The sequence below is a fragment of the Zootoca vivipara genome, chromosome 3 (assembly GCF_963506605.1).
Source record: "Zootoca vivipara chromosome 3, rZooViv1.1, whole genome shotgun sequence".
NCBI lineage: Eukaryota > Metazoa > Chordata > Lepidosauria > Squamata > Lacertidae > Zootoca > Zootoca vivipara.
In genome coordinates this window covers 112,385,676-112,410,162 of record NC_083278.1, presented here as the reverse complement: position 1 = coordinate 112,410,162, position 24,487 = coordinate 112,385,676, and the positions used below count along the sequence as shown (strand labels likewise).

The following is a 24,487-nucleotide window of genomic DNA, read 5'->3' as shown; positions in this document are numbered from 1 at the left end:
CTCCTCTAAGATGGTTCTTGGCAGCTGATTCGGAAGTTGATATTCAAGTTGGTGGTTTGCAATACCCCTTCACCCCACCCCAAATACACACAGACTCTCAAGTTCCATGCCTTGCATCTTTGACAGCAGCTTGCTGTAGAGGGTGTCTTGCATAGTTGCATCATGCCTTGGAAAGTGGTGATCAGATTTCTAGAATTGAGTGTCTGTGTTCCAGTCTAATTTTAGGGTGTTTTTTACTTCCTAGTGGATCTCTGAACAAAAGCGTAGTGATTCGCATGCAGTTGGAAAAGTTTGTACAAGTGTGTGGTCCCAATTCAGGTCATCCAGGGCACTAGTGGAAGCCATCTCAAGGACTCCCATTAGCAGAACTGGATTTCCCCCAACCTCTTCTCTCCTGTGTGCCCCATATATCTCCCAAATCTGCTCTGGGGGTTATGAGACACCCCCCCAAACAGTGTGGTTGGGGAGGAGAGCAGAGATTATTCCAACTGTCTAGAATGCCACTGTGTGCTTTTTCTACCTGTCAAAGGTGTCATAAAGTTTACTGTATATTCCTGTGTATAAGACTACTTTTTATCCCAGGAAAATATTCTCAAAAGTCGGGGGTTGTCTTATACGCCAGGTCGTATTTCTTATACGGCGAGTATATCCCAAACTCTATATTTTAACTGGAAAAGTTGGGGGTCGTCTTATACGCCCAGTCATCTTTTACGCCAGAATATACGGTATGTCTTGAAATTCAGATGATCTTAGTCCTACATTCGTTTGGAGTAAATTTTTGTGTGCTTGTTCTCTGTTAAATAAAAATGTACCATCAATGTTAGATTTTATTTGCTATCAGTGGTTGAGAAACGACTGAAATGTTTTTGCTTTTTGTCTCTTAAAAGCTGTTTTGAAATGAGTAGAAATAACGATTATAGCTTGGACTTTCAAAAGCATATTTAGTGGTATTGGCAGATTCCTTACTGTAGATCAATAGTCTATCCTAGCTAGAGAATTTTTGATAAAGACACACAATTGCCTAAAATTTTCCCACCATGAAAAGTGCATTTAATTACTTAACCAGTAATTCCCAAGCACTGTGCCAGGGTGTGCTAGTGTACTGTGAGAGAACAGTGATTGTCCCACGTGAAAGAAATGTAATCATTGAAGCCTCTTGTTCTCTCAAAGTACCATCTGCAGAGCAGGCTGCCTACTGTGTGCCCTGTATGATGCACTTCTCTGGCCTTGCCGCCTCCTGGTCAGTCTCTGTTGGAGGGAGGGCATTTGCTTTAAATATCTGTCTCAGATATGACTGGATTATCTAGGCACTTACTATTTTACCCCTCCCATCTCACTGGGTTGCCTCAGCCACTCTGGGCGGCTTCCAACAAATTATAAAAATACGAGACATTAAACATAAACTTTCCTATACAGGGCAGTCTTCAGATGTCTTCTAAAAGTTGTGTAGGTTTTTTTTATCTCCTTGACATCTGATGGGAGGGTGTTTCACAGGGTGGGTGTCACTACTGAGAAGTATGCATCTAATTTTTAAAAAGTTTGCCTCAGCTATCCAAAATGTGGGAACTAATGCTGTAAAACCATGTGCCATAAGCTGTTTTGAAAGCTGTTAACTCGTTGTATCCGCTTTTTTAGCAAAGGATGGCACAGGAGGTCTTGACTCACTTAAAGGAGCACCCTGATGCATGGACAAGAGTTGATACTATTTTGGAATTCTCTCAGAATATGAACACCAAAGTAAGTATAGGATATCCAGTTGATCTTGACCTTTCTTCCACTTAGGCTTTGAGGAAGGTATCTCAATTTTTAGATTTAGCGTTTGTTTAACTTTTTTATTGCTTCTTCTCAATCCTTTAGTCTGATCCATGACGTTGTCAGTTACTTTTTCTTATAAAAGGCTTGAAAAATTATAAGTCACTTGGGAATTGTATAAAAACTCTTGATGAATTATGAACAGATTTGAGTGTTATAAAATCTTATAGCCATATCATGTCTTTAGATAATGTGTTTGGCTTTCATTTCTGTTAATGAGAGCCATGTGCACTTAACTGAGGGCAAAATACATCCCTCAATATTTTTTTTGAAAGACTGGTATTGTCCTGCTCAGTTTAAAGCAGGCTAGGCACCCCAGACACTTCAGTTGAATACAATCTGTAGTTGCTTGCAGTACAGTTAATCAAACCATACCATCAGGATAGTTTGGCTAAAGTAGACATTCTTCAGCCTACTGCAATTATGTTTTTGCTTCAGAAACTTTAAAGGTTTAAATATGAGTTGCCAAACATGTTAAAGTGGTTGTCATATAGTTGGAGAAACTTGTGCATGGCCACATTCATTGAACACAAAATTTGGCATAAGTTGTGTTGAGATAGAAAACAGAAATGCTCTGACTGGTTCCTTCAGAATTCGGATGGCACTTAGGAAAGTCTTAACTTTTTTGGGAAGAAAAAGGCTTTGTAAATTTTAGGGCAAAGTTAAGAACTTCCTCAAAGTACTAAATTTAAGTAACCATGTTTGCCTGTTTGCTTGCCTGGTAAACTTTGCTTTTTATACTCACAGACATTACTAATGTTAAAGTTGATTTTATCAACAGTATTTTTTAAAACTCAAATTTGTCTTGTGAAAAATGAGATGATTAGAGGAACAGAAAGAAAGCAACAGGTAAAGAATTCTTCAATTTACATAAATTGCAAATGATTTGGTGCTAAATTTATGCACTATGACATTTGGCTTTTATGCAGTCATTTTTTTTTCTTAAAGCTGTTAACACTACCTGATATTAATCATAATGTTCCATTATGTTGATTGCTTGTAATAGGAAGAAAAGGGGTGTCTTCCTGTGCAACTGACACAGCTAGGCTTTGACGGCAGGCCTCCACAAGGTCTACCCTTTTGATTCCCTTTAACTGAATTCTGTTCATCAATTGCTTTTTTTCCTTGTTTTGGTTTCTTGGGTGGTGGGGAGGGTATGGGTTTTGTACATAGAATAAGTGTCCCATTAAAAATTTCTGCCACAGGGATCATTGTATTAAAATATGTTCCTTAATCTACAATTTCTGTCCCATCTTTTGCCTACATAAATAAAATTTTCAGGTTTAAAATATAAATACAACAAAAATGGGAGGGAACGAAAACTATATAAAACCATGGATTGTTTTGCTACAGGAATGTAACACCTATTAATTTTGGAGAGAGAAAAATAGCTGTAATATATGTTCGCTGCTGGCATAACAATAAGCAGAGAAAACAAACTAGTCATAATGCAACTTGATTATTTTCCCTCCCTACTATATTAGGTCTGCATTGCATGTTATATGCACACATGTGTTGGTGCATGTGCCTGCATGCTACTCACGGAAGAAAGATGCCTTATGTTAACATGGAAGCATAGAAAAAAAAGATGCAAGAGTCGCTGCATCTATCACTCTTTACATGTAGCCTGTAAAGTAGTTCTTAGTGTGTTTGTGTGGTTAACAGTAGTTTGCTAGGGAAAGAATTAGTGTATGAGCTTTGTATGAATAAGGTTCTATGTCAGTCTGGTATCTCCAGCTAACAGGAATCTGGAAAGACCCTTTGCTTGGGTCCTGTGAGAGCCATTGCCAGCCACAAGACCATACTGGGTTGGGCTGGTTTAGGTTTGATTTGGTAAAATACATTGTATATTCATTGTGATTATTCTTAAATTATTGCTTTGTTAGTAAAGTGGGAATAGAATAAGAAGATGCTTCAATGTGAAGATGAGATGGGGGAAATTACAGTTGAGACTGTTGGTGAATGTGTTGACAGACGAGCCAAAATTTCACATGCTCGTAATCTTATGTCATCTCATCTCTTGTACCAAATAGCCTTCTGAACCAGTCAGAATAGAGGAATGTATACCTGTCATTCAGCGTCTCTAGGGCTTGCTGCAGGGTGGGAATGTGGTAGTTCTGAACTATAGTAACACCCTTTCTGGCCTTCCATTTGAGAGCCAGTGTGGTGTAGTGGTTAAGAGCGGTAGACTCATAATCTGGGGAACCGGGTTCGCGTCTCCGCTCCTCCACATGCAGCTGCTGGGTGACCTTGGGCTAGCCACACTTCTCTGAAGTCTCTCAGCCCCATCCACCTCACAGGGTGTCTGTTGTGGGGGAAGAAGGGAAAGGAGATTTTTAGCCGCTTTGAGACTCCTTCGGGTAGTGATAAAGCGGGATATCAAATCCAAACTCCTCCTCCTCCTCCTCTTCTTCTTCTTCTTCATTTGTTGGCAGGTCTAGGGGTTTCAGGATCATCTGCTTCACTGATGGGCATCCTCTCTATGTTAAAGATAGATACTTTGAAGCAAGATTAGTCCCAGAGAGAAGTGGGATGAGCATTAGGCAAGGGGGATATTTGCACAGATTGTGTATCACTGAGCAACTTTAAAGGGAGTTATTACAGGTGAAATCTTGCCCATAGGGAGTCTCCCCATTGCGCAGATGTGGTGCATACACTGCACTGACTGCTGATGAACAGCTTGGGAACCTATTCAGAGCTGCTTCATGAATGCCATCACTGTTCAGTAGAAATGTTTGTTCACTTGAGATTTAGGCCACAATACAAAGAAGTTATGTGCATCGGTGGGGGTGGGGGGGAGAAGTGAACCTCAAGCATTGCCAAAGCTTTGCTTGCTGCTTCTCTGGCACCAGTTCCTACTGCTGAGGAGGCAACCTGCAATTCAATTTTATAAACTTAGCTCTTCAGCAATGAGACCTGCTAAAGAAACAACAAGCAAATTTTCAGCTGCAGATGTTCTTTTCCACCTTTTGCATATAACTTCCTTGAATTGCATCTTCAGATTGAAATGAAAGATTATTAACTAGGCTAGCAATATTACAGATACATTACTAAATTTACTCCTTTCATGAAGACTTCTGTGGAGTTCTAAAATATATGAAATACTATTATCTTAGAAGAGAGTGGGAAGTTAAAATGTAAACGACCATCAACCAGCTGGAGAGTACAATGTAGTTTGGGACAGTCTACATTGTGCTGTTTATTTAAAATGAGGCTTACATGATCCCTTTGGCTGAAATTCTAATTACCCTACTTTGTATAGACACTAACAGACTTGGAAGAACTTTTATTCTCAGCCAAATCTTCACCAGCCATCAACATTAAAACATAGATTTGCCTTTCAGGTATTGCCTCCTGTCTCCTCAGTGTTGGTTTCTGATTAAAGGGAAAGCTGCATCTCTTTGACCCCTTTTCCTCCTCTTCTCTGTGCTGTTGCTTTTAATGATGACCTTAGTTTTATTACAACTTTTCGTAGAGGTCTATTGGACATATTTACGTTGAGATAAATGGAATAAAATGGGTTGAAGAGCTTTTCTCATTTCTTATAAACGTATCCATTTAAACCATGCCTTTGGGAGGCTTATCTGGGTGGTAAAACAACTTTAGAAGTGTATCTAGAAATGGTGAACTTTTGACTGAGCACAAAAGTTAAACAGTAGATATAGCTGCTATAGGGGAGAGACTACTGTATCTTTTTTAAAAAAAACAAACACCTATGAGCTGTCTTGCTGTTCCTTAAGTACACACCAGTGAAATGCAGAAAATACATCCTTCAGAAAGTGTTAGTAGATATAATGTTAAGCCCTGGTCTTAACAGCTCAAGTGCCAGGAAGCCCATGCTCATCCAAGTTGCTAAACTTGGTTGTGTGCTTGAACTTGTGAGCAGTCATTTAGGCTATTCATTTTTATGTGGCTGCTATTTTTACCCCTACATATAAGTCATTTGGCTTTGCAAAACATTTTTTTGTTTCCCTTTCTAGTGTAACCATGATCAAAAGCAGTAGGACTTTAGAATATAAGAGGGTAAAATAAGGAAAATGCATGGGAAAAGCTCAATAAATGGGTGAATAGACTTGTTTTTAACAGACTTAATCTTAGATGTTAAGTGTGAATGATGTCAGCTTGAATGAGAATCCTGAAGGTGTTGTTAAATCATCCAGCATACTCACATATTTCACTTCTCCAATTTTCAGTATTATGGCCTGCAGATCTTGGAAAACGTGATAAAAACAAGATGGAAGATTCTTCCAAGAACCCAGTGTGAAGGTAGATATGAGTGACTTCTTTGTCCAGTTTAGACTCACAGATGCTTGTATGGTATGTTTATGGATATTGCACTGGGGTAGTTGCCTTTCTATCTGCTTCAGGTATTGGACTTTGTATCAGTGTGTGATTATGAAGTCATGTAGTTTTTTAAAAATACTTTGGGATGAATGGAGACGCAAATTTTAACATGTTCTGATTTCCAAACATGGCTACTGATTAAACTTCAAATGACTGTCCTGATGCAATATAACTACCCTCCTCTCACTTTTCCCCTGCCCCCCCCCCCAATTTTTAGCTGCTTATTTCATTGGCAAGCAAGCTGCTTGTCCACACTTAAAACAGCTGTGTTTGGTCAGTGAATTATAATGCAAAGCTGGTTGGTTTTTTCCCAATCCTGGCACTGCTGTTTTGAGCAAACAGCATTGTTTTCACCACAGCAGAGTACATTTAGACAGCTGTTTCATACTGGCAAGGGAATTTCAAATGCTTGACAAATGTACTGATGTATAAAAACCTTGATAAAAAGGAGTTACATGTTTTGACAACACAGAGATCCAAGCTAAGGGCCATTTCTGAGCCATGCATAGCTGCATCCAGATGGAACACATTTTGTTGGGCCAGTAATTCCTCCTTCAGATACAAGGAAGAATGGAACTATTGGAGAATTAAATTGCCTTGTGCGGGATGGGGAGGGTGCACTCTTGTAAGAGTGCTGATGGAGTTTGTATTTGCTGGAATGATTCTAGAGAGTCTGTATTTGCAGCTTGTAGGAATGAGAAGTGGCGCTAAATGGAACTGATTGCAGTTCCATTCCAATAACTGCTTGTCTAGTGCTAAGCATAGTTAGCAATCTTGCACACTGTCAACTTTTGGCACTTGGTCTGGTTGCTTGCTTTAATTGAAGCTGGGACTGGCAGAAGTGGCAACATCAAAGTATGTGATACTGACTCTGGAAAGCTGGTATACAAGCTGTTGGGGTGAGCATCGATTTTATGTGATGTCATGATTCATAATAGCTGAGCTTCAGCTGTATATTAAGCAGACCAGAGTAGAGTCAATGTGTAGAATAGGGCTCAAAAAGGTGGTTGCTGCAAATTGGCGTGCAATTTTGGTGTGGCTTTTTAACCTGCTTTAAAAACCAGTAAATGACAAGTATGTTTTAAATGTCTTTCAGTATTGGATGAATATTACATCACAGTCTCTCTTTAGTTTCTTCTTCAGCTAAGATAGGAATTAAATGGACTGTGTAATCTTAAGTAGTCCCGCCTCAGCTGTTGCTTTGGCTGATGGATGGAGCCTGGTTGGTTAAACCATCTTCCAGCCTGTTATGGAAGACTCCCCTATGCTCTGGAGCTGATATTTGGGGGGATGGTGACACTACAGAAGGAAAGGGGTACTTTGCAAATATTTGCCTTGCAGCTTCTTCCATTAGCAAACACATTCACTTTATCCCCAGCCTTTTCATTAGTGCTAACATACCAACTGGATTATGCCCATAGCTTTTTCATACAGAACGTACTATACATAATAGAAAAGTCTCAATGAAAGAGATCACTAATACTCCAAATTCATGAATAAGAATTGTGTCTAAAAGAATTCCTTGCCAGAACCTACCTAGCAAGTCCATTTTTAGGATAGTTTCTGAATCCAGAACCAAGAACAGCACTATTTACTATACCACTCATTCAACTGATGAATTTGTACTGATAGGTTTTGGTGCTGTTATATTGCATCTGTTCTTTTGATTATGGTATGGTATTTATTTGTGTTTTTCTGATTTTATGTTATGCTTTAAAGAAAATTTTAATTTCCATTGGGGAAGGGAGTACAGGCAACTCCCCATTTATGCAGGGGTTACATTCTGAGGCACCACACATTTCTGCAGGACATGTGTATGCCCCCATCCCCTTGTGGTGAAAACAGTGCATGTGTCAGCGCTTGCACACATGCCAATTGTACGCAAATTGGGAGGTACTTCTAAGAGTTTAGTGTAAAGTCATTAAGAGATCAGTGTACTGTCATTAAGAGTTTTAGGGTCTAAATTCCCATTTAGTTTTAGGGTCTAAATTCCCACTGGGTGACCTTGGGCCAGCCCCCAACACAGTCTAACCTGCTTCACAGGATTGTTGTGAGAATACTGTGGTGAGGGGGAGAATCTGTATACCTCCCTATGCTGTTTGGAGGAGGAGATTGGATATAAATGTAAAAATAAATAAGGCTGGATTGTGAGATATCTGGAATTGATGGTGAACGATGGGGCCTAGAAACTAAGTGCATGCTTAGTCTTAACTATGCACTCTTGACTTCTAGACAGGTGTTTCAAACTCTGTTATTATTACTGTTATTTATTAAACTTAGATGCCACCCTTCATCCAAAGATCACTGGGTGGTTTACAACATAAAAATACAAAATGGAAGCACAAAATATATAACTTAATAACAAAAAAAGCTTCTTTAAAAATAAAGCAGAATTGTGAACTCGACCAACCAGAGCCTCATACCTCCTTCCCAAAGTCTGATGCCTCACTTACCTTCCCTGCTTTGAGAATGTGCCCCCTGGCTCAACACCCAGTGCTTGCACAGCCCTAAATTCGTCACTGTACCTTGGCAATGTCCAAGAATACAGAGTGTCATAAAATCTGCTAAAAAGCTTTTGTGGATAGTCTGCTGGATATCATGAAGTAGGCTATCCACAAAAGCTTTTTAGCAGATTTTATGACATGAAGTAGGCTATATAGACCAGGGGTTGGCAAACTACAGCTTCCGGGCCAGATCAGGCCCGCCTGGGTCCTAGATCCGGCCTGCCCAGCCATTTAAGAACCCACCATGAAGCCGAAACTCCCAGTGATGGCGACGGGAGGAAAAGGCCGAGCGGCGGCAGCTCTGCCAATCAAATGCCGTGCCTGGTTTACCTCAGCAGAAGCTCCGTCTGGTCAGTCAAGCTGGCTTCCGATGACAACGGCGCTGCTGCCGCCATGGAGCCCTGTGCCACGACGGGCAGCTCTGGGCAGCACCGCTCACCTCCTTCACACACACACCCCTCCTTGTTTTGGGTAGAGGGCCAGGCCACCTTTGCTTGCTTTCTTACCCCAATATTATTAATATTATTAGTATTGTATTGTGCCCCCAGAAGCTGAGCGCGCGGAGTTAGATGGTGGAAGGGGAAAAAAATCCTCTTTCTCTCTGCTTTCCCACCAACCTTTCTCCTCTTACTCTCCCTCCAAGTCAGGCCATTAGGAAAGTAGTGTAATAATAATAATCTTACTCCCATCGCTGCCGCCCTGGTGCTCCTGTGGACCAGAGAGCGGAGTGGACAAGCTCGCTCTGCCTACCCGTTTTACAAGAAACAGCTCTTTCTCTAGGCAGGGAGGAAGCCCGTTTCATGGCACCGCTGCCAGCCCTTCGGCGAATGAGGCAGGCGGCAAACGAAAAAAGTGGGTGGGGAGGAGGACTACTTGCCCCCCTCACCTCTTCTTCCAGCTCCCCCCACCGGTGCCGCTTCTCTGGAGCTGCCATCCCTCCTTCGCCTTGGCCGTTCTCTGCATATTGAACTTGCCAACCTTTTCTCCGTGGGGCGATTGTGGGTCTGTGTGTGTGTGGTTTGGGGGGGGGAGGATGAGCAGCATGGTGATGGGTGAGCTTGTCTGTTGAGGAGCCATCCCCACCCCACTTTAATGCACACTATTTTATTTTATTATGCCTGCCCTTCCCCCACCCCATTCTTCCCAGTGTGCATAGGAATTTGTTTATTTTTTTCTTCCAAAATACAGTCTGGCCCCCTACAACATCTGAGGGGCAGTGGACTGCTGAAAAAGTTTGCTGACCCCTGATATAGACCATCTGAGCTAATATATGTCTTTTAGGTGCCCCAATACACTTTGTTGTTTTTGCAATGACCACCAGTACTACAGACATTATTAAAATCTGCTAGAATCACTTCCTAGAGTATCTCCTTATGTATGTACCTTCCATATTTCTGTCACGCTATCTAGGAAAGTTCTTCCTGAAAAAGCACTCACTGCTCCAGGCTTACTATAATCTGCTGTTAACACTTGCATTACCTCAACACTGTTGGTGTAAAAGTAGATTCTCCCCCTTACCACCCCTTTAGATCAAATGGAATCATATATGGGCTAGGCACATCTTAAGCAAATTTATTTTAATGGGCTGGATGCCTTCAGCCAGTTGCTGCCCTGGTCTGCTTTGAGTGTAAGGACATGATATAAATGTAATAATAAATAAAATTTTGGCAATATGAGCATGAAATTCCTGATAAGACCTGGAATTTTTCCCCATTACTGCCCATCTCTTCCCAGAAGTGCCATAATGTCAGAAAGTGCTATTTCAAGATTTTGCTGCAATTGGTAAGATAGTTGGTCAGAATGATCAGATATGTATGTATTGGAGGCTCTACATTTGTACTACACAACTGCCAAATTTGGTACAGGTCACTTACATCTTATGCTCTAGAGATGGTTCATTTGCATAAAAACATGTATACTCAAGCCACCCCTTGTAAGCACCCACTTGCAAGTATTCTGATATTCCAAATCTGACACACTAAACAGTGCACACACACACACACACAGAGAGAGAGAGAGATTTTAAGCTCTCAGACTTGCTTACCAGGCCCTGGGAGTGTCATGAAATCTTGCAGGGCTGTCTGAGATCTTGCAAGAAGCCTCCCAAAGCCTGGTGAGCAAGTTTTAAGAGCTTAAAAGCTCCTTCCGTGCTGGGAAACCCTGCACAAAAAGAGCTTTTAAGCTTTCCGCCTCCCATACATTTAATTTGTGTGATTTCAACCAACCAGCCGTCAGTTGTGGAAAGATGAAGTTGCACAAGTTAAATGTGTATAAGTTGCAAGTTAGCTTATACTAGGCACATAATCCATCATTCTGAGGTTGCTTCATTTCACTTAAAAGTGTGCCCTGAAGACACCAGGGAGGCATGGTGACAAAAGAGAAGAGATGATGTTAAATTGATAAAAGATTAATAGCATATCCAGTGGTGGTGATTGTTCACAGAAGGCTCTTTTGATCCAGCAAAGGTTTCCATGAGGACAATGTCCACCAATTCATCCTCTGCTACCCTCCACACTGTTCCTGAAGGTCTGTTAACTCTGGAGCAGATTAGAGGGGCTACAGTGCAAAGGGAGAACTGATGGAAATTGTCTTCCCTTCACCCATATATTGACTGAAGCCTCCACTTGATCAAAGAACCTTCTGTGAAAGGTAGGACAGAATTGGCTACAACAAAGAAATGGGGGTAGGGTAGTGGCTGAACATAGTTTCAGGCAGGCAAGACAGACCAGTGGAGTATGCTGTGCAAGAGAAGCTGCAGCAAATTTCTTTTTCTGAATTACCATTGGAGACAAGCTCCATTCTTGCACTCAAAAGTTTACTTGGACAATCTTCAAGAGAGAGAGAAACTCCACGGTGCTTTTCTGTATGAATTAGTGTTCTGCGCATGCCACCCCTTAAGGACAGGGTTTTTAAAATTTATGTCTGCATTTGGAGTGGTTGAATCATTCAGTCATGTTCATATATGATCTAGAGATGCAGACAGAATTACCCACCCCCAGTGGAGGATGATTGGAGACATGGCTAGAACGTGAATCATTTGGACACAGCAGGGAATCATCTATGTGGGTGCTTAGGTTTCACAGGAGCCTTTTAATTAACAGCAAAGTGCAGATTGGGTGTTAACATCTCTATAGGTTATATAATTCAGATTTGTAGTACACAGCTTTTTTATGTTTTATGATAACTGTTTATGAAGGCACAACATTTATTTTAAATCCAGTGCCATAAATACATTGGTCTTCCTTAGGACAATACATTCTAATGGCCTTTTGTTACATAGCTTGCAAAGGTCCTTGCCCTAGGAGCTTGTCCCCCTGCATTGCGAGGCAGCAACTATACTTCTTATAACTATTCCAGTGGCAGCTGAAGTCCAGCTTCCATACATGAAATCACTAGTTCCTTATTACTGCAGCCTCCCTATAAACATGAATGGTAGTTTGACAAATGTGCAGTCATGCTGATGTTTACGTGAAATGTGGCAGATCTAAAAAATGGCACACGATCCTGCAAACATGCTTTTATTCTTTAAATAGCTAGTTTCTAGTTCTCATGGTTATGGAGATACACTTAAATGCAGACATGCTGTGGCAGTTAACAGTTGCCATTGCATATGGTGCAAGCAGTGGTAGAAATTCAGATATATCAGCTATTTGCCAAAAGGCACCCTAAACCTACAGTAAGGTCACCGTAGCAGAATGTCTAGTTGCTTTTTTAACAACATGATTTTTTTCTGTTTTACCTGTGAGTTGAGCAGGATGTCGTTTTGACTTGCACCACCCACAGTGTCACCCAAGTGTATTATTCTGGTGCAGTAGCAGTTTCACTTGCACAGCAGCGGCAACAATTTTACTTGAGTTGCACAGGGTGCTGTTTTGACTCACGGTGGCAGTTTTATTTTACTCTTGAATCTGTCACCCTTAGTGATGTTAAATTATTGAGAATAATCTTCTGGAGAATATTCTTGATTAATGAGAATATTCGAGAATTTTTATTTAAAATAGGAGAATATTCATTTTAATGCATTAGTTAATATACTGTATATTCCGGCGTATAAGACAACTCCCAACTTTTCCAGTTAAAATATAGTTTGGGATATACTTGCCGTATAAGAAATACGACCCGGCGTATAAGATGACCTCCCAACTTTTGAGAAGATTTTCCTGGGTTAAAAAGTAGTCTTACACGCAGGAATATACATTACATGTTTATTCATGGGTAAGCTTGTTCAGATGGCAACCAAAAACTGTACAGATACTTTTATTCAATGGGGCAATGCAGCGAATTCACATTCTTTGATTTTTTTGCACCAAACTTGAAATTGAAAATTCAATGTGAACGACTCACGTTAATCACTAAGCCTGCTATTAATTGTATATTTACCATCAACTTTGAATTCTAATTATGTTGTGTATGTATGAAATGTAGCTTTTAAAGTGAAAGGAATATTTAAAAAACCTCAGGTCCGCTACATGAGTACGTTCTTTAATAATCATATCTTCATGGTACAGTAATACTAATAAAATCAATATAAAGTTTTAGATAAATGTTATTATTTCCAGAAAATAAAACACAAATAATCAGTAATGACAAGTTACATAACATCAGAAATGCAGATAACTATCTGCTTAGACAAGTAAGGCAACACACAACCTATTTAAATTATAACTGACTAGTATCTTGAAGCCCGTTAAAATAACGGGTGCTAGAATTAATTAGCGGGGTTCAAAAACCTAACGCAAGCAATTTAAAGCTGCCCTTCACACATGCGCACAGTCAGAAGACAGAGGCTCCGAACAGCAGGAGCGAAAACGGGCCTTCGGGTGAGTCCTAAGCACTTTGCAAGCGGAAGCGAAGTCTGGCTGAAAGCCTGCGGGGGACACTTTCGTCTGAGATATCGGGGGAGGGGGGAGCGGCTTGAAAGCTCCGCCGTCCTCCGTTTCCCCACGCCCTGTATTAATTTGAACTCCCAAAACAGGAAGGAAGCGCCAGGCTAAGGCTTGGGCTGAGCTTTATGCCTCAGGGCGCCATCCGTCCTGCGACTTTTGCAGGCGATGGGTCCTTCACGCACCCGAGTCACTGCATGTAGAGCGCCCCACGCAACGTGCACCCATTTGCAAACCACTGCAATAGTGGGGGGGGAGGGAAACGCCCGCCCCGCCCCCGTCCACCTCCCCCCCAAGACCTTCCCCTCTTCTGACCCCACTGAGCATGGGCTGCAGCCGCCCCGCAGCGACATGTGGTGTATGTAACGGGACACAGGGAATCTGGACGCAGAGACACAGGGACTTTATTATATAGGATAAATTGTCACAAGAAAGAAATTTATATAAAAAATAGGCTTTAAGTAACATCTCAAATGTTTATTAATTTATATTGACTCCTCAAACATCTTAAGAGGATAAGTCACCATATTGGTCTCCACTGGTGGCAGAGCTTTCAGTTCCACGCTGTTCATCTGTGAGATCATAGAACGAAGTTGATGGTTGTGTAAAATTCAATGAGCTTCTTAAAAGCTGTGCTTTCTTCTCTTCTAGGAGTTTTAAGTTATGAGCCTACATATGTAAGCTTTCCTGCTCTGTCTACAGTAGGCCTATTCCTTTTTGCTGAATGAATAAGTTCATAAGTACTGAAGCTACATTCTTTTGCAGCTGTCGTTGGTGGCATATTTAAAATTTCCACAGCCACTCTGCTAAGCTTTGAACCAAAGCATGTTCCCTTCCACCAAACCACTGCACCCACTTTTTCAATCGACTTCAATACATATGACTTGCTAAAAAAAAAATCTTCCTTAGCACAATATGCTGCCAGCTCTTAAATTTGTTCATCTCATGATAAATGAACGCCATTATACTTGGGATCAAGGATATTTGCAGCAAAGTGAATTACTGTATGCTCTTACACATAATTGTATATGCCTAGGTACTTTAAGTGTACAATGCATTAAAGCTACTTTCTGTAATAAAAGTGCACTGTATGGCCAAGAGTATAAAATGTGTGTTGTAAAACTGGTTCTTGCATTAGAATTGACAGTTTGTGGAGAATATTCTCCGAAGAATATTCTCACCTCACATCGCTAGTCGCCCTATTACGCAACCATACAACTTGGTTGCAATTAAGCCATGCCAAGTTGTAAAATGCACCTGGTGCCTGAGGGTACTTCATACACTGGGTGAATGGTGTCAATGCAAGTCTCTTACTGCTTACTTGCTTCTGCATTGGAATGCTTGCCCCCCTGCCTACCAGTCAAAACCAATTGCAGGTCTCCATTGTCCACTCCATGTCTTCCTCTTCCCAACAGCAAGAGGAGACACTAGATGAATTACTGGTTTGATACAGCAGAGTTTATAGTGAAGTAAGATTAGTAAGTGTGGTATTTGTTGTATTTTGCTTGTAGTCCTTTACCTAATGCCAAGATTGTTAATTTTAAATCGGGCAACAACAGTATGTATTAACTTTGAATTTAAATCAAAACAAACTATCCTAATCAAATAACCTTTTCAGGTCAGATTTGAAAAATACATAACAGAGAAACTCAAAGGAAAGGGGGAGATGTGGAACATGTTCCCATTACGGAGGGCATGATAAAAGAACTAACTGCATTGCACTACAGTCTTCACAGTGAATATGGATAGTATCCAAGGTCCCCCAGCCCTCTGAAGCACATTTTGAGCGTGCATGAAGGCCTGGAGAGAATTGTAGGGGAAATTTTTGTTGCACAAGCAGACATTTATTGCATGAGTGAAATGGCAGCACTTGATACAAGTGAGTGCAAGAGAGAAGAGCAAAATATTTTGGATTGCACACTGGAAGAAAGAAGACATGACAGCTGTCACTCTGAAAATAAATACTATTAGTTATTTTAAGTGTGAATTTCTGCAAATTGAGGAAGGTTTTGCTCCACGGCCACGTTCTGCATCTGCCACTAGAAGTACGAGAGACTTCCATAGTGACAGTCTTTTGAGTAAGCCCCACCCTGTGAGGAAAGGATGGGCTTATTTAGACTTGCTTGTATCGCCAAAAATCAGAAGCGGTAGGGCTGGAGAAAGCTTTGTATACAGCTTTGCCCTTTCTAACAACTCTTGCCTTTTCCCCCTTCATTCTTTGCAAATTTTAAATATGTAACTTGTGTAAAATTCAGCAAAAAGAAGCACGCAGTAGGGTTATGGCAGATGGTGATCCCCCACCCCCGCCTCTTCTGAAGGTCAGGGGAACCTGCTGAATGGGAGGTCCTCAAGGCTGCCATGATTGCATGAAATGTTGTGTGTATTGATCCGTTGCTTTTCGTGGTATAGTATGTTGCATTGCTGCCCATTCAGAAGGCCCCTTGCTAAACTGCAATCCCAGAATTCTTTATGGGAAACCATGATGGTTAAATTGGTGTTAAAGTAATAAACTGAATAGTTCTCCACCTCCCAACACCCCTTTCTCCCACTCCTTGAATGCAAGGTATATCAGAAGATGTCAATCTGTATATCCGGTGGGGGGGGGGGGCTTCTCAGGTTTCCGTGTATTACAGGCAGCCATGTTCTTTCGTCATAATATATGAAATAAAATTTCATATAAAATACCAGACAGTATGAAAATTGTCTATTGAAAAAAAATCCTCCTTGCTCTCAGTTCATGGGTTAATTTTCTCTATAAGGGCAGGATGACATGCTTGAGAAATTAAGTTGACAGATGAATAAATTACTAGTCTAAAGTATTTTCTTTCACTGGAACTGAAATTGATTTTATGAGAGCAGTTTGACCATAGTTTACCCAATGAACTTTACATCTGTTTGCCATTAACTATAGTTAAGCCCAAGGGCAGAGTTCACACATAAAGCTAAGTGGTGGTTTAATAACCACTGTTTAATAAACCATGGCTTTAATAAACCATGCATGAGAGCAGCAGGGCAGTATTCTTAGTGTATAATATTGGCACCTTCTCCCCACCCCAATCCCTTTCCCTAATGGTCCCTAGCAAAGAATTCACCTTTTTCACAGCTGCTGCACACTGGGCCAACATTTCATTGTGCCATCCACCATGACCTCAAGAGCATTCTTGTTTAGTCACTGTGAGTTTGGGCCCCTTCAGTATGTGTGCATTTAGGATATTTGCGCCAATGTGTATCTCTTTACACTGAACTGCATTTATCATTCTCTCAATTTGGATATGGCTTTTTGGAGTCGTGCTTGGGTTTCATCACCATAAAAAAATTGAAGCAATCCACAATCTTGGCTACTTCGCTTACCCCTTAACTCCACAAAATTTAGGAGCTTAAGAAAAGGCATCAATCCTAATGCAGATCTTTGAGAGGCTTCATTCCTTCGCTCTCTAAAGTGGGATGATTGTTTAGTTATTCCTATTCCTGTTCTTTAATCAATTACAGTGGTACCTCGACTTACGTAGACGATCTGTTCCGTGGCTGTCTTCGTAAGTCGAGGTTTTCGGATGTTGAAGCACGCGGTCGGCGCATGCGCAAAGAGCGATTTCGTGCTTCTGCGTGCACGCCGGGAAAAGACTTCCGGGGTTGTCGGCTTCAGAAGTCAAAACCTTCGGAAGTTGAGGTATGACTGTATCAGTCCATAGGATAATCTGTTCTCTTTTCCCATTACTGCTTAATGCAAGCATAGGCATACTCAGCCCTCCAGATGTTTTGGGACTACAACTCCCATCATCCCCGATCACTGGTCCTGTTAGCTAGGGGTGATGGGAGTTGTAGTCCCAAAACATCTGGAGGGCCAAGTTTGCCTATGCCTGGCTGAATGTATTCAGGCAGCTTTACTCAGGGACACTGTATACTTGGACTTTTAATAATTCATTGATGCATCCTGTTTAATCAGTGATTTGTTGTTTGATAGTTTACAAACTTTTAAAAAATATTTTGTAGGTATCAAAAAATACGTTGTTGGCTTAATTATCAAGACTTCATCCGATCCATCATGTGTTGAAGTAAGTGAGATTTCTCTAGGGGATTGGAAAGTGGGCTCCTTTCTGATGAAGTGAAACCAGGCCTTAACTCTTTTTCTTTGCTTCCTCTAGAAAGAGAAAGTATACATAGGGAAGTTAAACATGATTCTTGTTCAGGTAAGTTTCGTCTTGGACCTAAAAATTGAAGGTTTTATCAGAAGAATTTGAAGGTTTTATCAGAAGAAAACTAATCTTATACCACGTGGGGTTCTCATGCTTTGCAGATACTAAAACAAGAATGGCCAAAACATTGGCCAACATTCATCAGTGACATAGTTGGGGCCAGCAGGACAAGTGAAAGCCTTTGTCAGAACAACATGGTGATCTTAAAACTGCTTAGTGAAGAGGTGTTTGACTTTTCCAGTGGACAAATAACTCAAGTAAAAGCCAAACACTTAAAGGACAGGCAAGTAGTGTTCCCCCCCCTCCCAATATACTGCACCTAAGTAGGCTGTTGCCCATCTGTTTTATCTACCAGCTTTCCTTGCAGATATTTGGAGGCAATATATTGCAACTGCCTCTTCCCCTAAACTCTAAACAGAGCTTATATGTCTCTTACGTTTGTGATGTAGAAATAAAACTTATTTTGCAACTTCTGCTCTTAAAAGATAGACTTCAGAAGCAATACAGTAAGCTCACAACTTACATGGGGGTTACGTTCCCAGGATCGTGCCTAAAGCCAAAATTGTATATAGTCCAAAAACACATTGGGTTCAATGGTGGGTGGGATTTCCAAAGTCTGTTTTCCCCTGGATATTTATCTATTTGCCAAGTGTGCAAGCTGAATATGCACAAGTTAAATGCACGTAAGTTGCGGGCTTACTGCACATATCTGCAGGTTCTTGCCTTTGCTTGAATTGGTAATCTGCTGGTGTTTGCTTGGGCTATACTGCAAAACCTCTAAAGTAGTAACAAAAGTCTTTGCAGTAGTATGGCATATTAAACATGGTAGAGGCATTTTATATTGCAACTTTTAATGTTGCTTTTTATTGCTTTTTAATCTGTAATGTTTTATTATGTTTTTATATATGTTGGAAACCACCCAGAGTGGCTGAGGCAACTCAGTCAGATGGGCAGAGTACTGATAATAAAATAGTTGTTGTTGTTAGATGCTGATTTTTCTCTCTTTCTTCTAGCATGTGCAATGAGTTCTCACAGATATTTCAGCTGTGTCAGTTTGTGATGGTAAGCTTAATTGCAATATAATCTTTGTAAAATGGTCACGTTATTATAAAGACAGATTTGCTTATATGTAGCTTTGTTAACAGGAAAACTCTCAAAATGCTCCCCTTGTTCATGCGACTTTGGAAACTTTGCTTCGATTCCTCAACTGGATTCCACTGGGCTATATTTTTGAGACCAAGCTGATAAGCACGCTAATATACAAAGTGAGCATTTCCTCTAAACTAAATAACCACTTAAGAGGGAAAATGGGGTGCTGATTGTAGCTAGTAAGTGAGTACCTAACTTCTATGCATATTTTTTTCTTTTACAGTTTTTAAATGTCCCTATGTTCCGAAATGTCTCCTTGAAGTGCCTCACAGAGATTGCTGGTGTCAGTGTAAGTCAGTATGAGGAACAGTTTGTCACACTCTTTACCTTGACGATGATGCAGCTCAAACAGGTAATTTCTTTTCCTCCTCCCAAACTTATTTAGAGTGGGTGGCAGTTCTTACTCTGAAGCAGTTGGTTCCTCTCAAATTCTTCAACTGGATACCAAGATTTCCAGTACAGGCAACAACTTGTTCATTGGAAGTAAATCTTGTGGAATCCCTTAATTTCCCCCCCTCCCCCCGTATGCAACATTTGAGGGGTTAATGAATCTCTCTGTGGATAGTATGCCAAGTTGCGCAGAAACGTCCATGTGGGGTGAAATCCCATTGATCTCAGTTGAGCTATTTATGGCTGCAATCCAAAATGAAGCAGGCCAAAGTGTGCTGTAGTTGATGACACCATTGGCATTTACATGACTGCCAGGTTATAATTTTGAGTTCCATTGTTCTTAGATGCTTCCTTTGAACACTAATATTCGACTTGCATACTCCAATGGAAAAGACGACGAGCAGAATTTCATCCAGAATCTCAGTTTGTTTCTCTGTACCTTTCTGAAAGAGCACGGTCAACTTATAGAAAAACGTTTAAATCTAAGGGAGACATTAATGGAAGTAAGTTTTCCCAGTTTGCTTGCTTCTTATTTGTATGTGTTGTTGTTTTGGTGTCCTCTATATCTCATCGTCTGTACTGAAAAGTAAGTTGGGTTGTTTAGTCGTTTAGTCGTGTCCGACTCTTCGTGACCCCATGGACCATAGCACGCCAGGCACTCCTGTCCTGCACCGCCTCCGGCAGTTTGGTCAAACCCATGTCCGTAGCCTCGAGAACACTGTCCAGCCATCTCGTCCTCTGACGTCCCCTTCTCCTAGTGCCCTCAATCTTTCCCAACATCGGGGTCTTTTCCAAGGATTCTTCTCTTCTCATGAGGTGGCCAAAGTATTGGAGCCTCAGCTTCACGATCTGTCCTTCCAGTGAGCACTCAGGGCTGATTTCCTTAAGAATGGATAGGTTTGATCTTCTTGCAGTCCATGGGACTCTCAAGAGTCTCCTCCAGCACCATAATTCAAAAGCATCAATTCTTCGGCGAAGTTGGGTTAAGAACTGAGTAAAGCCATGAGGGCAGACTTAAGTTTGATTAGTAGACAGGGTAAATTTGTGTCTCAAATGTGAGCTCCTTTGTCAGCTGTACAGTTGGCCTGGTCCCAGTATTTGTGTTCAGGCTGTGCAGTTCTCAAAGGGAGTTCTCCAGCATTTCTAGTCTGGTAATTGTTTACCTTGTGAAATAGTAAGAGCTCTTCTCCTGCTGTCAGTACTTAGTGGACACAATGCCAGTTGCCCTTTTGTATTCATTCCAAGGATGTGAACTTGTGTGTGATTTTTTTTTTGCCGAGAACTTGGTCAAAAGCATTTTTGAGATGCTCCACCAAAAACTGATCAGATGTTGAAAGTTACCAGATTCTATATATGCTTAGCCCTTTCATTTGTCAACTAGCTGGCCCGGCCACACGTTGCTGTGGGTTATCCCTGTGACCCCCCACACCTGTGGGTCATCCCTGTGATGACATATCCCGGCCCCTCCCTCCCCCCAGTTCATCCCTCTGTTGTTGGTAAACTAACAGCCAGCTACCACTAATGTTTTTTGTTTTCTTTTTGAGGAATTTTGTGAGCGCTGTTGGGGAGGTGGTTTTCTTCTTTATTTTAGGAGTGCTGCGGGCAGTGCTGGGGAGGTGGGATTTTTGTTTTGTTTTTTCCAAGGATTGTTGGGGGCGGTGCTTGGTTGTTGTTGTTTTTTTAAGGATAGTTGCGTGGTGTTGGGGAGGGTTTTTTTGGGAGTGTAGTGGGGGCTGCTGTGGAGGGAGGGTTATTCTTTTTAGGACTGTTGTGGTCGGTGTTTGGGAGGTGGTTTTTTTTGGTGGGGAGGACTGTTGCGGGCGTGGGGCGGGGTGGGGTTTTGACTGCCTCGAGAAGTGTGTTGGACTCTGGGCTGCTTTGGGAGTTGGTAGGAGCGGGGTGTGGGTTGTTGTTTTTTTGACTGGGGGAGGTGGAGTTTTTGCTTTAGGAGAGGTGTATTGTGGCGTTTGCGGACGCGACGGCCCTTCTAAATGGTTTTTTGCGGTGGGAACTGTGGGGTCTGGCGCGTTTCGCGCATCCTGTGGAGGTGGGTTTTGGCCTTTTTGGTTTGCCGGTTTCTGCGGCGACGTCGTTGGTGGCGGCAGCTAAAATGGACTGTTGCGGGGTTTGTGGTTTGGTGGGGAGGTCCGGCTTATGTTGGCGGCAGCGGCGGGCGCGGGTCCTGGCCTGCCACGGGGTTGATGCTTTGGAGGCAAGGTCCTGCTTCAGGCGGGGGTGGTGGAGGTTCCTGCTTTGGTTGGCGTTGTTTTTTTCAGCGGTGGCGAGGTGCTTTTTGTTTGTTGGTTTTGTGGCGGCGGCAAGAAGCACAGGGTTGGCTTGTGGGGGGGTGCTGGCTGAGTCAGCGGCGGCAGTGGGGGCTGTGGAGTATGGCCTGCCTTGTGGAATTTTTGTTTGGACAGCGAGGTCCAGTTTGTGGGGGTGGCAACGGGGGTGTGGGTTGGCTAGTGGGGTGTTTGCGGTGTTTGTTGTACTCTGCGTATCTCCCGTCGTCTGGCTTTGAGGGGTAATGGCCGTTTTGGCGGTTATAGCATGTCGGGGGGGGTGACGTTGTCCTGCCCTCTGTCTATTGGATGCTGCTGGAGTCTTCAGAGTTTTTGCTGGTGACGCGTAATAGGGGCGCCACTTTTTGCGTTTAATCATTATTTTAGGTGTGACAGGTGTGGGTTTTTTGGGGAAAAACATACGCCAGATCCCTCCCTGATAGGCAAGGAACACTTTGTCCTAATTTGATGCAATTTGGTTCAGCGGTTACGGTGAAGGGCTATTACATCCGTGTGCGCAATGCCTACATTTTTATATATATAGATTAAGTAATCACCATAAATTTACTTTAGGCCCTCCATTACATGCTGCTGGTATCTGAAGTTGAAGAAACTGAAATCTTTAAGATTTGTCTGGAGTACTGGAATCATCTGGCTGCTGAACTATATAGAGAGAGCCCATTTTCAACATCTGCTTCGCCATTACTTTCGGGGACTCAGCATTTTGATGTTCCTCCCCGGAGACAACTTTATCTTCCTGTTCTGTCTAAGGTAATAGGAATCTTCCAACTTGCTTATAATCTCTGTCATAGTTTGGCTTAATCATTCTTCTGAATGTCTGGTGGCTTGATTTTTTCAGAAGCAGTTCCAAAATCATTTCATACGAGTTTACTGCTTCAACTCATCAAGTTTGGACTTGTTTCTCTGAACTATAATAATGATAATAGTAATAATAATTTATTATTTATACCCCACCCATCCAGCTGGGCCTCCCCTAGTATTGTGAAAAATTTTAGGTGGATTTTCATGGTTCATGGCGGTTAAAATAAAAACAATATTAATCCTTTATAAAGTCACAAGGTAGGAAGCCTGCTTGCTGCAGTCAGATGACATTAATTGGAATGTGTGCCTGCCTCATTGTGAGTGCACCGGCTGCTTGTTTAAAAATAGGTGTAAATATATTTAGCAATATTCTTGTATGAAAATACTTAGGAATATACAATTTGTGTGTGTTTCTCTGTCCCCCCCCCCCCCCCCGCCCTTAAATATAGGTGCGGTTGTTGATGGTTAGCCGCATGGCAAAACCAGAGGAAGTGCTTGTTGTAGAAAATGACCAAGGGGAAGTTGTCCGAGAATTCATGAAAGACACAGATTCTATCAATTTGTACAAAAACATGAGAGAAACGCTAGGTAAGTTAAAATAATAATTTCCTGCAACTCCATGATCATCCCAGGGCCATGTGTGTGTATTGTAGCTCTTTGTAAACAGTGTAATGCAGATTTGTTCTACATGCTTCTGTCAACTATGATTTTAATTTCAGGTACTGCCTGGAGTCCTTATTAGATAAAGTCTTTATGATATTAGCTCTGTCTTGGTGGTCATCCTGTGCTTGGAAAATTAGGTCACAAATGCCTACAGAAGCCTAGGAGACCAACTAGGGCCTATATTGCTTTTACACAAATCTAGATAATGCGTGCTTGATATGTCTTACTTGGCAGAGAGCCCCATAACCTTAGGGAAACTGCAGGGCACCCTTTAGTTACCCTAATTATGTATAATAACATGGCTGTATAGTGAAATACAGTGGTACCTCTGGTTAAGAACTTAATTCGTTCCAGAGGTCCATTCTTAACCTGAAACTGTTCTTAACCTGAAGCGCCAGTTTAGCTAATGGGGCCTCTTGCTGCAGCCGCGCCACTGGAGCACGATTTCTGTTCTTATCCTGAAGCAAAGTTCTTAACCCGAGGTACTATTTCTGGGTTAGCAGAGTTTTTAACCTGAAGTGTTTGTAACCTGAAGCATTTGTAACCCAAGGTACCACTGTATAATTATGTGAACACTTACTTTAAACCTATACCCACTTATAGTATTGAATGATGTATAGTATTGTGATGTTAAGATGAACTGTGTGTGATTAAGTAAATAAACAAGCACTACAGCACTTTTATCTTTAAATACTAACTATATTTCTTAAGCATAGATGTTACTCTGAAACCCTGAAAATATGTAATGCTCATTTTCATAGATGGCCAATTTTCCTTTTTCTAGTTTACCTTACTCATTTGGATTACGCAGATACTGAGCGAATAATGACAGAGAAACTTCACAATCAAGTAAATGGTACCGAATGGTCATGGAAAAATCTAAACACTCTATGTTGGGCCATAGGCTCAATCAGTGGGGCAATGCATGAAGAAGATGAGAAGAGGTTTCTTGTAACAGTAATAAAGGTATTTATTATGTTTCTACACTGCTCTTCATCTGAGGATCAAAGGGCAGTTTACAAAATTAGGTCCAGTCGTGACCGACTGGGGTTGCAGCCCTCATCTCGCGTTATTGGCCGAGGGAGCCGGCGTACAGCTTCCAGGTCATGTGGCCAGCATGACAAAGCTGCTTCTGGCGAACCAGAGCAGCACATGGAAACGCCTATTTACTTGCACTGGCATGCTTTCAAACTGCTAGGTTGGCAAGAGCTGGGACCGAGCAATGGGAGCTCACCCCGCTGTGGGGATTCGAACCGCCAACCTTCTGATCAGCAAAGCCCTAGGCTCTGTGGTTTAACCCACAGCGCCACCCGTGTATATGTATCATTTAATTAGCCAAAGGCCTGGGAGAAAGAGAATGTTTTTGGTCCTTGAGGTACTGCAGTCCTGAGGCATTTTGAGAATTATAGGTCAAAAACCGTCAGTTTGAATTGGGACCAGAAACT

General features: G+C 41.7%; 1 protein-coding gene across 5 annotated transcripts in view; it reads left to right on the top strand.

Annotated features, from left to right (window-relative positions):
* Positions 1–24,487, top strand: part of XPO1 (exportin 1) — a 41,816-nt gene that overhangs the window by 6,765 nt on the left and 10,564 nt on the right. For 4 of the 5 annotated variants that reach the window (XM_035110894.2, XM_035110896.2, XM_035110895.2 and 1 more), the window contains exons 3-14: positions 1,636–1,737; positions 6,006–6,078; positions 17,534–17,595; positions 17,686–17,730; positions 17,838–18,019; positions 18,750–18,798; positions 18,882–19,001; positions 19,109–19,237; positions 19,620–19,778; positions 22,131–22,328; positions 22,829–22,967; positions 23,827–24,008. In XM_035110894.2, coding sequence (XP_034966785.1) covers positions 1,636–1,737; positions 6,006–6,078; positions 17,534–17,595; positions 17,686–17,730; positions 17,838–18,019; positions 18,750–18,798; positions 18,882–19,001; positions 19,109–19,237; positions 19,620–19,778; positions 22,131–22,328; positions 22,829–22,967; positions 23,827–24,008 — 1,440 coding nt within the window. Of the gene's footprint in view, positions 1–1,635; positions 1,738–2,818; positions 2,883–6,005; positions 6,079–17,533; positions 17,596–17,685; positions 17,731–17,837; positions 18,020–18,749; positions 18,799–18,881; positions 19,002–19,108; positions 19,238–19,619; positions 19,779–22,130; positions 22,329–22,828; positions 22,968–23,826; positions 24,009–24,487 lie in introns of those variants that run through there. The other variant, XM_035110898.2, reaches the window with a different exon arrangement.